Source organism: Ascaphus truei, chromosome 10 (assembly GCF_040206685.1).
Source record: "Ascaphus truei isolate aAscTru1 chromosome 10, aAscTru1.hap1, whole genome shotgun sequence".
Lineage (NCBI taxonomy): Eukaryota > Metazoa > Chordata > Amphibia > Anura > Ascaphidae > Ascaphus > Ascaphus truei.
Genome location: NC_134492.1, coordinates 10,611,092 through 10,623,222, shown reverse-complemented (window position 1 = coordinate 10,623,222; position 12,131 = coordinate 10,611,092). Strand labels below are relative to the sequence as shown.

Here is a 12,131-nt window from a genome sequence, read left to right as displayed (position 1 = left end):
CAGCAGATCTCAAAATTCAGGGCAGTAAATCCAAAGTTTTGTCTAACTCCCTTTTTTTATGGGTTGCCTTAAAGCTGTGAGATCAAACAACTTGAGAGCCATATTATTAAGCAGTCTTTTGCCACCAGACCACTTGCACGCACTGGAAGGCACTGTATGGCTCTTTCAAGTCAATGGGCCGTAAGGTATCTTCCAGCACTGGCAACGTGTTTTACGGCAGAAGGCTGCTTAGTAAATATGGGCCTAAATATTTGAAGTGACTGTACTTGGAAGAGTAGAAGTGACAAGATGGCGTGAAGGTGTGTTTGTTTTTTTAAATGAATATAGCATGTTTCCAAGTGATTGTACCAGCTAAAATGTGGTCTTAATGAAATATTTTCATATTTGCAGTGAAATTGTCTGCTACTGCCATGTCACTTGAATGTTGTGTGATGGATTACAAGTAAAAATGGCATCCAGACGTTCATTAAGAAGGTGTTTGTGCAGATTAGGGGTCCAGGGAAGTAGAACAGTGATCATTCAAACAGCCAGTCGGGGGGTAATTATTTATTTATTTTTTAATCAAGCTAATGGCTAGAAAGTATGGAATGGTACATCATGTTTCAGTCCTTTTACATCAATATTGCTTCTACAGAAGTATTTGGTAGCATAGCTTTTAAATCCAAAAAGCTGGTTTGCTTTTGTTGTTGCCAATCTTGAATTGCTGAAATGTATTTTAATTCAGAAATTAATTGAAGATTCAGCGATGAGTTAACAATTATTTAGTATTTGTCATTTGCTCGACAAACCGCTTATTGCCTTTTTTTTTTCGTTTTTTTTCTGCAAGGGATCTTAAAATATGTAGCTATTAAACTGGAAAAAGCTTCTAGTGAATAACCAGTATTAGGCCTGTGTATGTTGGGGTATTTTTTATTTCTTGAAGCCAGTTTCTGTATATACAGTATACATGGATTTGTTAATTGTGGTTCTTAAAAGGATGATTCTGGACACGCTATTTGGAATATTTACTGTAAATCTGTATTCTTTTAGGACGTACTCTCTCAAAACATGATTTCTTTTGTTTTCAGAGCCGAGATTTCAAACTCAATATGGCTAATGACTGGAACAATAACTAATCAATGAATCTGTAAAATGTAATAAACCAGGAACAGGCGTCTTTACATTATATACTCATGTTTTATTTTTATTATAACTATATTGAACATACAAGTTTGCTAACTGGAGTGACAATTCCTGACTGGAACTTGTCTGGTTCCTCAAGTGCTTTTTTGAATAGATAAACTTATTTTAGACCGCTGTGCATACTTATTCTCAGACAATGCTCTGTGTCTGAAATCTGAATTTAGAGCATTATTCACGCAGCTCGGAAGATGGAGAACACATGCCATTCATGTCTGTGTCAGTTTGTTCTCTTGGCAGCCTCAGAACCTCATGAATAAGGTGTGAGAACGGTTTATTACACCTCCATCCTGCGGAAATTGCAATGACTTGAATAACACTTGACGCTGCATTGCGGTGTGATAACCTATATTGCCCTTTAGTGAATCTCCCCTATAGGAAGAGAGAGGGAGAAGGATTTATGCAATTCCAGAGTAGTAATAAGTCCCATTTACTATAAAAGCTGTACATACTGTACATTGGCACTGTATCACAGTTGTTGACATGCGTTAATTACTTCTGTGGTTAAAGGAGATGAGTAGACGAGCACAAGCTCTAAGGTGGAGTCAGCTTTACAGGCTTATCTGCATCTAATGGAACACATTTACATACCTAATTTCATACGGTACCCTGACAATAATGAACATGAGAATTACTGGTGCACATTGAAGAACACACTTCAGGACCTGGATAGACACATCTGTCAAAACGGTATATGCCAAGATTGTACGTGTAGAACACGGTAATGTGCATTAAACCAGCAAAACGTGGACAATCCTATATGCTGTTTTTATTTTTAGAAATCATGTATGTAGTATTAGAAAATTCTGTCTGCGTTTTTTTTATTTATTATTCCTAATGCTATTTGTAATGATTTTTTTTTATGTTCTTGTAACCCATGTTCACCCACCCTAAGGGAGATTTGTTGGTGCTACCTGTTAGTCTCCAGGAGGCTCCGAGCATCTGCCGGTGGTAGTGGGGATTATCAGGACAGGCTTTTGGGGATCTTGGCAGCTCTTTGCGTGGTGTTGCAGGTCCTCCATTCCCACAGGGCCTATAGGAATAGGTGCAGTCCCCTGTGGGAAACACTCACTCCCTCCCTGAAGAAACTGCAGCCTCAGGCAGGAGTATAAAACAAATCATGGTTCTTTTCTCTTCCATCAGTACATCACAGCAGTATACCAACACGTACACTCTTTTGGTCCCTGGACTCAACCCCCAGGGCTTGAGGTCCCAAAGATCTATCCCTGACTCCCACACTCCCTGGTGGAATGTGGGGTAGCTGCTCCCACGCCACTGAGGGAGGGGAAGGAAGGTGAACCAGAGCCCTGGCTCCACACTTCCAACTCTCACTCAATTTAGGCTGCAGACCCTTTTTGTTAACCGGAGGGTCCTAGGTCTGAGCCCCGGATAGGGCAGCACCCAGGCCTTAGCCCCCCCCCCCTGTCCTTCTAGGGAGTTGTTTACTGCAGCAGCAAGGGCAGATTTAAACGGTACACTGCGCTAGTACCAGGGCTTGCATGTTAGGTAGGGGCATTAGTAGCCATGGGGGATCCCTGGCTACATACTGATAATCATTTGGTTGCTACAGACCATTATAAAGTCATATCCACTTCCTCTTTTGGAACAGGCTCTGACACGCACTTTTTTGAGCTCTGCACTTTGGCAACAAAGTATCACAAACAGATCTGTTGCTGTGTTCTAAAGAGCAGACTGTCTATCACTCTGAAAGCTGTAGTACTAATGTGCTACACTTAGTAATATAATGTTACATAAGAGCTGCAGTATTTCAGACTGCAGCACAAAGTTAGAAGGCGGCCATTTCGTTAGGTACGTAATCAGGATCTTTACAGATTTTGAACGGGAGTACCAAATGATTGCCAGCTTAGACTAAGAATGTAGAATGATACATGGTCACACACTTAACATATAAAATAAAGAAATAAAATGGTAGAAAGTACTATTGCTGCTTTAAAGGCGACACAACGTCCCAGCCAAACACAGATGTGTTATTTACTAGCCATGAATTAATAACTTTCACATAAAATGAAGTCTGCGGCCAGGGTGCGTGCGCAAGGAAGGGCGCGTGCCTGTTGCCTGAGTGTTTTGTGGACTTTGATGACGCGCGCGATGGGGAGGCGTGACCGTGACATCACCAGGTTGGTTCGCCCTCATTGGTTGAAGTGCTCACATGACACGCCCGTCGCGTGAAGAATCTAAACATTTTTGCTCCAAATATTGTCGCGCTGCCGCATGCGTCACAGCACGCAGCGTGGCCGGATCAGTGCTCTTACATTAATTTGTTTGTGACGCGCGTGCGCACTACGTCTGCAGCCTAAAGAAGATCTACTTTAAATTTGATACGAAGCACAATTACATTAACAATGTTTCATAGAATAACCACAATAAAAAGCCTAAGACTATATTGTATCTTTCTCTAACATATTTCTTGGAGAAAACATTGCTATCGTTGCACTATTTTGATAGGCATCTATAAACAAATAATAAAAAAAAATCAGATTTGTGTACGGAAGTACTATTAAAAATGTTTTCCTTTGATAAAATCTTCGCTCCTCCTCTGCTCACGTCTTTTCCCCCCCAGCCTTTACAATTCTCTGGCGCTTCTGATGTCACGGTGTCATTTTACACATCACCATTAGCTGCCAGAGAGCAGATAGGAGACTATGCTGAGGCCTCGCGCGCTCCCCCGGAATTTAATTTAAATGCTTTGGGGGGAAGAGGGCGGGGCCTCCAAGTGCTGCGACACCACCCCCCCCCCATTGAAAATGTTGCGCCCCCCAGTTTGCGCACCCCTAATAGCATTAATGACGGGCTATGTTTACCTACAACTACCTTAGTAAATATGGTGGTAACTCGTTAGATTGCTATAACTGCAATGTGAGATTTTCTCACCTGGATTACCACTGTTATTCACTAAACTCGCTCCAGCATTAAAGAAGAACTTTAAATATTACCCATTGCTAAGTCGTATGTACAGAATGCATTATTTTGGAAATACAATGACTATGCAATTCATCACTAAACTAGGTATTCGATTTTTGAGACTGGTGAAACTGCAGTTATTTTGTTTTTAGATGTATTGCCTTTCATTATTCTAAGGGATCACTATCTTACTTACATTAGATTTCATTGTACATTCATATCTTGAGTGTATTCAATTGTATGCATTCCCAGACAGATGGTGTAATCAGTGGTTGCTTTTTATACTTTCAGTCTGAAATAATGTGGATATATATATATGTGTGAATATGAAACAGATATTAAACATATCCTATATTAATTTTAAGAGGTATTATTTTTTTTCCAAACATAAAAAGAAAACAATTATATGCCACATATATGTTAATATTGTTATCATGGAAAAGCAAAACTTCAGCCGTGTGATTTATTGTCTGTGTTGAAACGTGACAAGTTCTACTGATTGAAAAACAACCCTTTCCCTTGCATATATCAATTTATCATGTCATTAAATGAATGTAAAGTAGACCAGTTATTAAATTGAATGATCTATAGATTAATTGTAACTGTTGATGAAAAGTCTTGTTCTGCTGCATCTAAAGTGACATCCATGTGTAATTATCACCCTCAATCACATTTATGTTGGCAATTCTGTAAGAATACTAATCTTTTTCTTTTATGAAAGCAAATAAGAAGCTATTGAATCAATTTTAAAGTTATTTTGTGCACTGGATTTTCCATAAACTGATTAGCTACTGTCATTGTTTTCCACTTGGTGGCACAGAGTGCTTGTTCTGTGTCATTGTTCCATGACATTCCATTTGGAGCACGGTTTATTTTTAGCAAGCGACTATCAGAGTATTTTTTTTAGCAGTTGGGACGGTGTTCTTGCAGACAGAATAATATTACTGGGGGAACTTTACTGAAACAAAGAAGACATACTCTACAAATGGGGAATTATAAATCCAGACCAACCCAAACTTGCACTGGTAATGTATTATATTTTGTAATAAGTACACAGCAATATGATAGTGGATTTTTGTAGTCACTCGTGTTGTATAAATATTCTACAATAAATGTATGTGACGAATAACCGGATTTGAACTGCACATTTTTAAATGCAGAGCTTTAAATGTTGGAACAACTTATACATGAAATACATCTAAACTCTTATACATTAAAAAATTAGTCAACATAATATATTAATACTTGAATGTTTAATACTTTTCTTTGATTATTTCATATTGCATCATCTTGACATTTTTCTTTTTAATATTGTTTATAGATGAGTGGAAGAAAAAATTGAGTGAGTCCTATGCCGTTATTGTAGAAAGATTGGAAGATGACCTTCAGATTAAAGAAGTAGAGCAAACGGAACTTAAACACGTGTTCAGGTGAAGGTGGATCTAGCTATGTTAAACTTCTAATTTTGATTATTTGGGTGTCTAACTTAAATTTGAACTGAATCTTTGTGTTTTGGTTTATATACTCACTTTTCATATAGGTCTACTTTTAAGGTAGCTTATTACCAAAGAAGTCTCCTCAGTAGTTATGTGTACTTGTTTGCCCTTCGTTTTACTATTGGATTGCAGAGCACCGACACACACAAAGTATTGGATTTATTGGCTTCCATGCTTCGAAGGCGATCCCTCAACATCTCAAGGCTGTTTGGGTAGCTTAGAGTAATGGAAGAGATTAAAGAATTCGACATAAAAGCGTGACAATACACATTCCAGAGGGCCTGGGGAATGGAGAAGATTTTGCAATCTCACATTTTGTCAAACATTTAGTGATATAAAAATAAATAACATCAGTTTAGCAAGCTGTTAAATTGAATATTTATTACTGTTATTTCCATCTCAAGCACAACATTTACAAGCTTACAACTTTCAGTGCAATATTCAAAAAATTAGTGCTGAATTTCATGGTTAATTAGATGATAATTATGTCAGTGAAATATTTATTTGAATTAGCAATTATGTAGATTGTTGCCTAACATAATATGAACGATTCTTCTCAGCAATAAATATTGGGAGGAATTGATCAAAGTTTTACTCCAATTTCATTGTTTCTATTATTTTTATAGGTTAAACAGTGGAATATTATTTTTTAGTACTATAAATCAAAATCTTTGCTTTCCCTGTGCAACGTTAATCAAACTGTATTAAAGTAATGGATTGTAATGTACAATCTCCATTTTCCAAGTTTACTTGGATTTAACCACTAAATGCATTGATCTTTCAGTTTGTTCTATTTTTAGTTTCAACGGCATTATTTTCATGATGAAATGTACAGTTTACTACTCCATAATAAACACAACAGACCGTGTGTACTTCAAGATGGGAAGCTGGTTATACTCCATGCCAAATTAAAGAAAACAAGACCCCTTGGACCCAATTTAGCGTATTAACAACGCCATTAAGCTTTCAAGTCTCCCATCAGAACATTTTAACATCTATTTAAAGTTGTATTTACCAAATGGTAAAGTGTACAGGAAACCGGATGCATAACTACTGTATGAGCATAGAGAAATAGGCAGGCAATAGCTACACATTGTCCTTTCATAGTATCAAAAGACTTGGGATAGAGTGGCAGGCATACTGAAAAGGTCACTGGACCCCAGGTATTGTGTGTACTGATAATGTCAAGTCCTTGGAGAATATCCGTTCCATTGGTTCACTGCTCATCTTAGTAGTTTAATGTTTTGTCCTTTTCATGAGAGAGAAGAAAAATAGCGAATAATCTTATGGAGAAAAAAGAGCCGGCGCTTTCCAGCATCCATGTGCATGAATGGAAGTAAAGCTAGTAGGTTTATAAAAATACCATGACTTATTTTATTTATTTTTTTACCACTGGTCGTCTTCCCAGGAGATCTTCCTTTTGCTATCTTTCCCCAATTTAAAGTACAGTGCCCCCTGTAGTCTGGAGAAGGAATGTGAATGAGCTATAATTTCTTTACCAACTAACTCCTCATGGTGCCTGAATGTAAAAGGATTTACTCCGGCCCTATGTACTAAACCACAGGTGACCAACTCCAGTCTTCAAGAGCCAACAGGCCATGTATTATAATTGTAACAGTGTTTCCCCCACCCGGTCGCAGATAGAGGCCATTACAGGGTGTATTGTGCATATACCTGCTGGCAACAGGAGGGCTGAGTCATCCACCGATGGTAGCGGGGACACAGGAACAGACTTTTGGGGTTCATACCCCACATATCTCTTTAGCAGTGCAGCGCCTCCATCTGCCATAGGATCCAGGAACTGAAGGTGATCTCCCACGGTAGAACTTATTACCTCTCCCCCCAGTAAGATCACGCACCAGGCAGGAGGTATATGCAAACAGGAACGGTTTATTCACTTATGTACAGCAGAAGTTACACGGCAGGCTTCTACCAGATTCAGTAACGCTCAGCTACCACTGAAGGATGGTCCCTGGACCGTCACTACAGGCCAAGGGCACGCGCAGCCGTCCTAGCTCTTCCCCACCTCCCTGGCAGAGGTATGGTCCACACTCACTCTCCCCTGGAGGAAAGAGCACATGGGAAGGCCCCAATCTCAGACTCCCTATTCTGAAAGCCAGGGTCATATGTAGATGATTTAGCCCAGATAGTGTCAACTTGGCCCTCTTTTCCAAGCACAACAAGTCTGTTTCTTTTCTTTACTTTATTTGGGGAAAGCGGGGTAAAAGACAGGAACTTGTGTAGAGATCTAGATGTTGGGATAGTGTCTCTCTGTGTGTGCTTGGTAGTTAATGGCAGGTGAAAAGATAATCCTACCATACAGGAGTTTACAGCAGTGCTCACTCATCCAGAGGTAATGGTGGAAAAGGAAGTGAGGGGCAAGGGTCACACTAAAATGGAGTGAGACTGCACTACTGTCTGCGAAAAGACAGGGGAGAAAATGGGAAAGTCCATTAACTGGAGGACTGGAGATGTTGCCAGAGCAACCAGGGGTGTGACAGCTTGGAAGGAAAAATGCTACTTAATGTATCCATTCCATCTGCACTGGGAGTAAACTTCAAGGAAAGTAAATCCACGTAGAGCTAGCAGGCAGAACTGCCAAGGGAGAGGGGGGCTGAACAGAAAAGGCAGACGGGTATTTCTGATCCATGACACTCCCAGTTGTGTGACCTTCCTTCCTCCCTCAGAATTAAGTACAGCCAGGAGGGGGGCATCCTGTTGCCCCAGCTGCAACAGGATGTACCACCCCCTGCTGTCACTCAAATGCAGTTCCAAGGGGAGGGGGAAAACCCCATAGCAACTACTGGCAAGCTGATTGTACCAGGGTTTACTGCCAGCCCAAGGGCAGAATAGTAGCCATCAGGTGACCTGGCTACATCAGTAATAAACTTTATTTCATGTATCACTTTTCTCCCAGTGGGACGCAAAGCGTGTCACAATTACAGTAGAGAGAGCGGTATTTTTATTTATAAAAATGATTTACCAGGAAGTAATACATTGAGAGTTCCCGCTCATTTTGAAGTGTGTCCTGGGCACAAAGTTTTGATGACAGATACATGGTTACATTAAGTGAACAGGGTTATACATTATATACAAGACACTGCATGCACAGTTAAAGATAAGATATGCTATAGTCGTATGTAACAGTTACAGACCAGATTAAAATGCACTATGCAGCACACCGCAATTGTGACAGAGTCCCTGAGTTTACACTCTGTTTTGGTGCCTGACACATTGAGATAAAGTGACTTGCTCAAGGTCACAAGGAACTGACACCGGGAATTGAACCAGGTTCATTGTCAGTGACGTTACTCACTGAGCCACTCCCCCTCCAGTCATTTTGGCTGAGCCACCTGTGCTGAAGCAGGGATATCCTTAAAACCTGACCTGATAGTGACCCTTGAGGACTTGAGTTGCCCACCCCTGTACTAAGCCATAGGAATAACATTATATCTTTTGAGTGCTGCCATGAAATAAGAACGAAATGGTTTCCTAAACAATTCCTAAGAATGGCAAAATGTAACCACCGTTTTGTCCTATTGCTGCTTGTACAAAAGTCTACGACTCGGGCTTCCCAGCCCCGGTTATCTAGTCCGTGAGCCGTACTGTACCTTCTCTCCTTCTCACTCTGCCTTTTTTACATGTATTTTTTCTCTTCATGAAATGTGTACTCTCTTACTGCGCTTCTGAGTTCTCTCCTGATCCCTAAAGTGCCCAATTTCCAACCCGACTCGCAAAATCAAGATGTGATGAAGTGAGGAAATACTCTGCAATGTCATGTGTGATGTAAAGACAACTCTTGCCCCAGGCACCGCAAACCTGAGCAACGTATTCATCAAAAGATTAGCAGAGCAAGCACACGGCAAAACACATTGCTTAATGTTCCTTTTACTGGCTCCTGTTAGCTCAACTACTGGATGTCACAATGCTGGATTTTTTATTAAGTTATTTTATCCTGGATTATACATTAAGATATATATATTATGCCTTAAATTATGTTCCAGGCAAATCGTTTTGCCCCCTCTGGGCCTGCATAAGATCACAAAAGTAATAATTCAAACGTGTCACAATGACAATACAGTGCATGGTAAGCAGCACATAGGGATGTTACAGACACAGTCCCTGCCCAGATGAGCTTACACTCTGTGTTCTTGGTGCCTGAGGCACATGGAGATAAAGTGACGTACCCAAAGGTTTCCAGGAGGTGATACCAGGAATCGAACCAGGCTCCCCTGGATTCAAACTCAGTGTTGTTGTTTAACAGTCAGTGTCATTACTCACTGAGCCACTCCTTGTACAAGAAGACTAGGCAGGAATTCAGACCCAAAACTTTTGTATTCAAGACAATCTGTGTGTGTAGATGAATGTCTCTGTATGTAGCCTACATCTGCATCGTCCCAAAGGGTTCCCCTATGAGCTACTCTCCTCTACACAACACCAGCATGCTGCTGCTATGTGTTTAGTCAACACCACCCACTGGAATGTTAATGACCCAGGAAGAGAAAGGACTCTCAAACCACTGCTGCATTCATTGGGTACCTCTTCAGCTTACATCTGCGTCGCCCCAAAGGTGGGCAGCCAAAGGGTGTCAGCCATTCGCTGATGTTTGTTAATGTTGCAGCGGCTCTATTGCAAGCTTAAACTCGCCAGGCCTCTCATCCCCGGTACCCTATGTTTTCACCCTTCCTTATAGATTGTAAGCTCCTTGGGGCAGAATCTCTTCTAGCACTACACATTGAAGGCTCCATACACCCATAATTCTATATTATCTCTAACTATCCAAGAAATGTCTGTGAATTAAATGCATAACCTCTTTATTTAATACAACTATGTATTATCATAACTCTCTGCCCGAGACATACTTGAAAATGAGAGGTAACTCTCAATGTGTTACTTCCTGGTAAATCATTTTTATAAATAATATATAAATATACACACACCCACCTAACAATGTAGCTTTCAATAAGTTTCTCTCTGATTGGTTTAGATCCTTGTAATTTGCACACATTTCTGATTAATATACATTAATAAAATAAACTACCACAACTGCTAAAGCGTGTGTGATCAGCTGTAAATGCATTTTACAGCTCAGACGAAGCCTTCAGCAAAGTCAATTTAAACTATCGAACAGAGAATGGACTCTCTCTACTTCATTTATGCTGCAACTGTGGTGGTAAGTATGTGACTTTATAAAACATTCCACTTGCATTTTGAAAGGCATGAATATCAAATAAACAAATTAAATGGTAGGATAGGCAGGCCAATCTTTATATTCAAATTAGTTTGGAAGTGTGTATTGCTATTTTGAACTTTCCCATTTTGCATCAATATAGGTTTTTGTTTTTTTTATACAAGTCATCAAGAAAATGTTCTTCTACCCAAAAAACGTTTGCTGCAAGAGGGGCAATGCATCGCTCACTTACCCACTAGTGAAACGTGTAGCGTGGTTTACCATCCCACACCAGAACTAAAGGGGTTAAGTCCGGGATTCTCCACTCAAGTCCTCAAGACGCCCCCAACGGGTCAGGTTTTCAGGATATGCCTGCTTCAGCTCAGGTGACTGAGCCAATTATTGAGCCACCTGTACTGAACCTGGAATATCCTTGAAACCTGATGTATTGAGGGGGGGGTGTCTTGAGGACTGGAGTTGAGAACCGCTGGGTTATATTATAAGCTCTGTATTCAAATTCTTTTGCAAGACTCTTTATTTTTACCACAGGATCAGTCATTCAGTTATGTGCTATTCATATAACAGAATGCAGTTCCCGTCCAAACACTCCGCTAGGGCGACGTTGGGGATAGAGTACTTGAAACATACAGTATTGGTGCTTGACACTAAACTTGTATCACTAATAATTAATCCAGTGAAATCAATGTCACACCTGCCAATGCCTCTGATCAGTAGCTCATGCTTGGCATTTATGTACACAGGGAGGCCCCTGGAATGGAATAATAATAGGTACAGTATGCCCCGAGCAATGCCATGGTTAGCAGAACCAGCACAGGACAGTGCAGGACTGCCCTCTAACAAGTTCAATATATTCTTCTGAGCAATGGTCCCTGTCTGACTCAGAGTAGATTAGAATATGTATGTTCTCAGCTTATATATACTCTACCTTTTTGGGATTGCATGTTGGTTTATGTGAGTTCTTATCATAAAAAATAAGTGCAAAGTCCTTCATTGTCCTTGTAACCTTAAAAAGTTTGGAAACCGTAGGAATTGAATGCACAAACGTCAGAGTATGCTGTGTTACAGAATCTCAGAGTGTGTTTATTGCGCAGGTAACAAGTCCCATATTCGAACTCTCATGCTTAAAGGATTACGCCCATCAAGACTAACAAGAAACGGATTTACTGCTCTGCATATGGCAGCTTACAAGGTAAAACCAGTAGTATTTCAATGTGTTATTAGGTTCACTGCTACATACAGTACTTTTATGTTTGTTATATATTTCTCATGTAATGTGTTTTCATCAACGCAAGCGTCTCTGATTTTGTATTATTTACGGCAGGGGCGGCCAACTTCTGTACTCA

General features: G+C 40.2%; 1 protein-coding gene across 3 annotated transcripts in view; it reads left to right on the top strand.

Annotated features, from left to right (window-relative positions):
* Positions 1-4,997: 4,997 nt before the first annotated feature.
* TNNI3K (TNNI3 interacting kinase) overlaps positions 4,998-12,131 on the top strand; it is a 120,645-nt gene continuing 113,511 nt past the window's right edge. For all 3 annotated transcript variants that reach the window (XM_075615808.1, XM_075615807.1, XM_075615809.1), the window contains exons 1-4: positions 4,998-5,126; positions 5,423-5,531; positions 10,685-10,770; positions 11,880-11,977. In XM_075615808.1, coding sequence (XP_075471923.1) covers positions 5,087-5,126; positions 5,423-5,531; positions 10,685-10,770; positions 11,880-11,977 — 333 coding nt within the window. In that variant the 5' untranslated portion in view covers positions 4,998-5,086. The remainder of the gene's footprint in view (positions 5,127-5,422; positions 5,532-10,684; positions 10,771-11,879; positions 11,978-12,131) is intronic.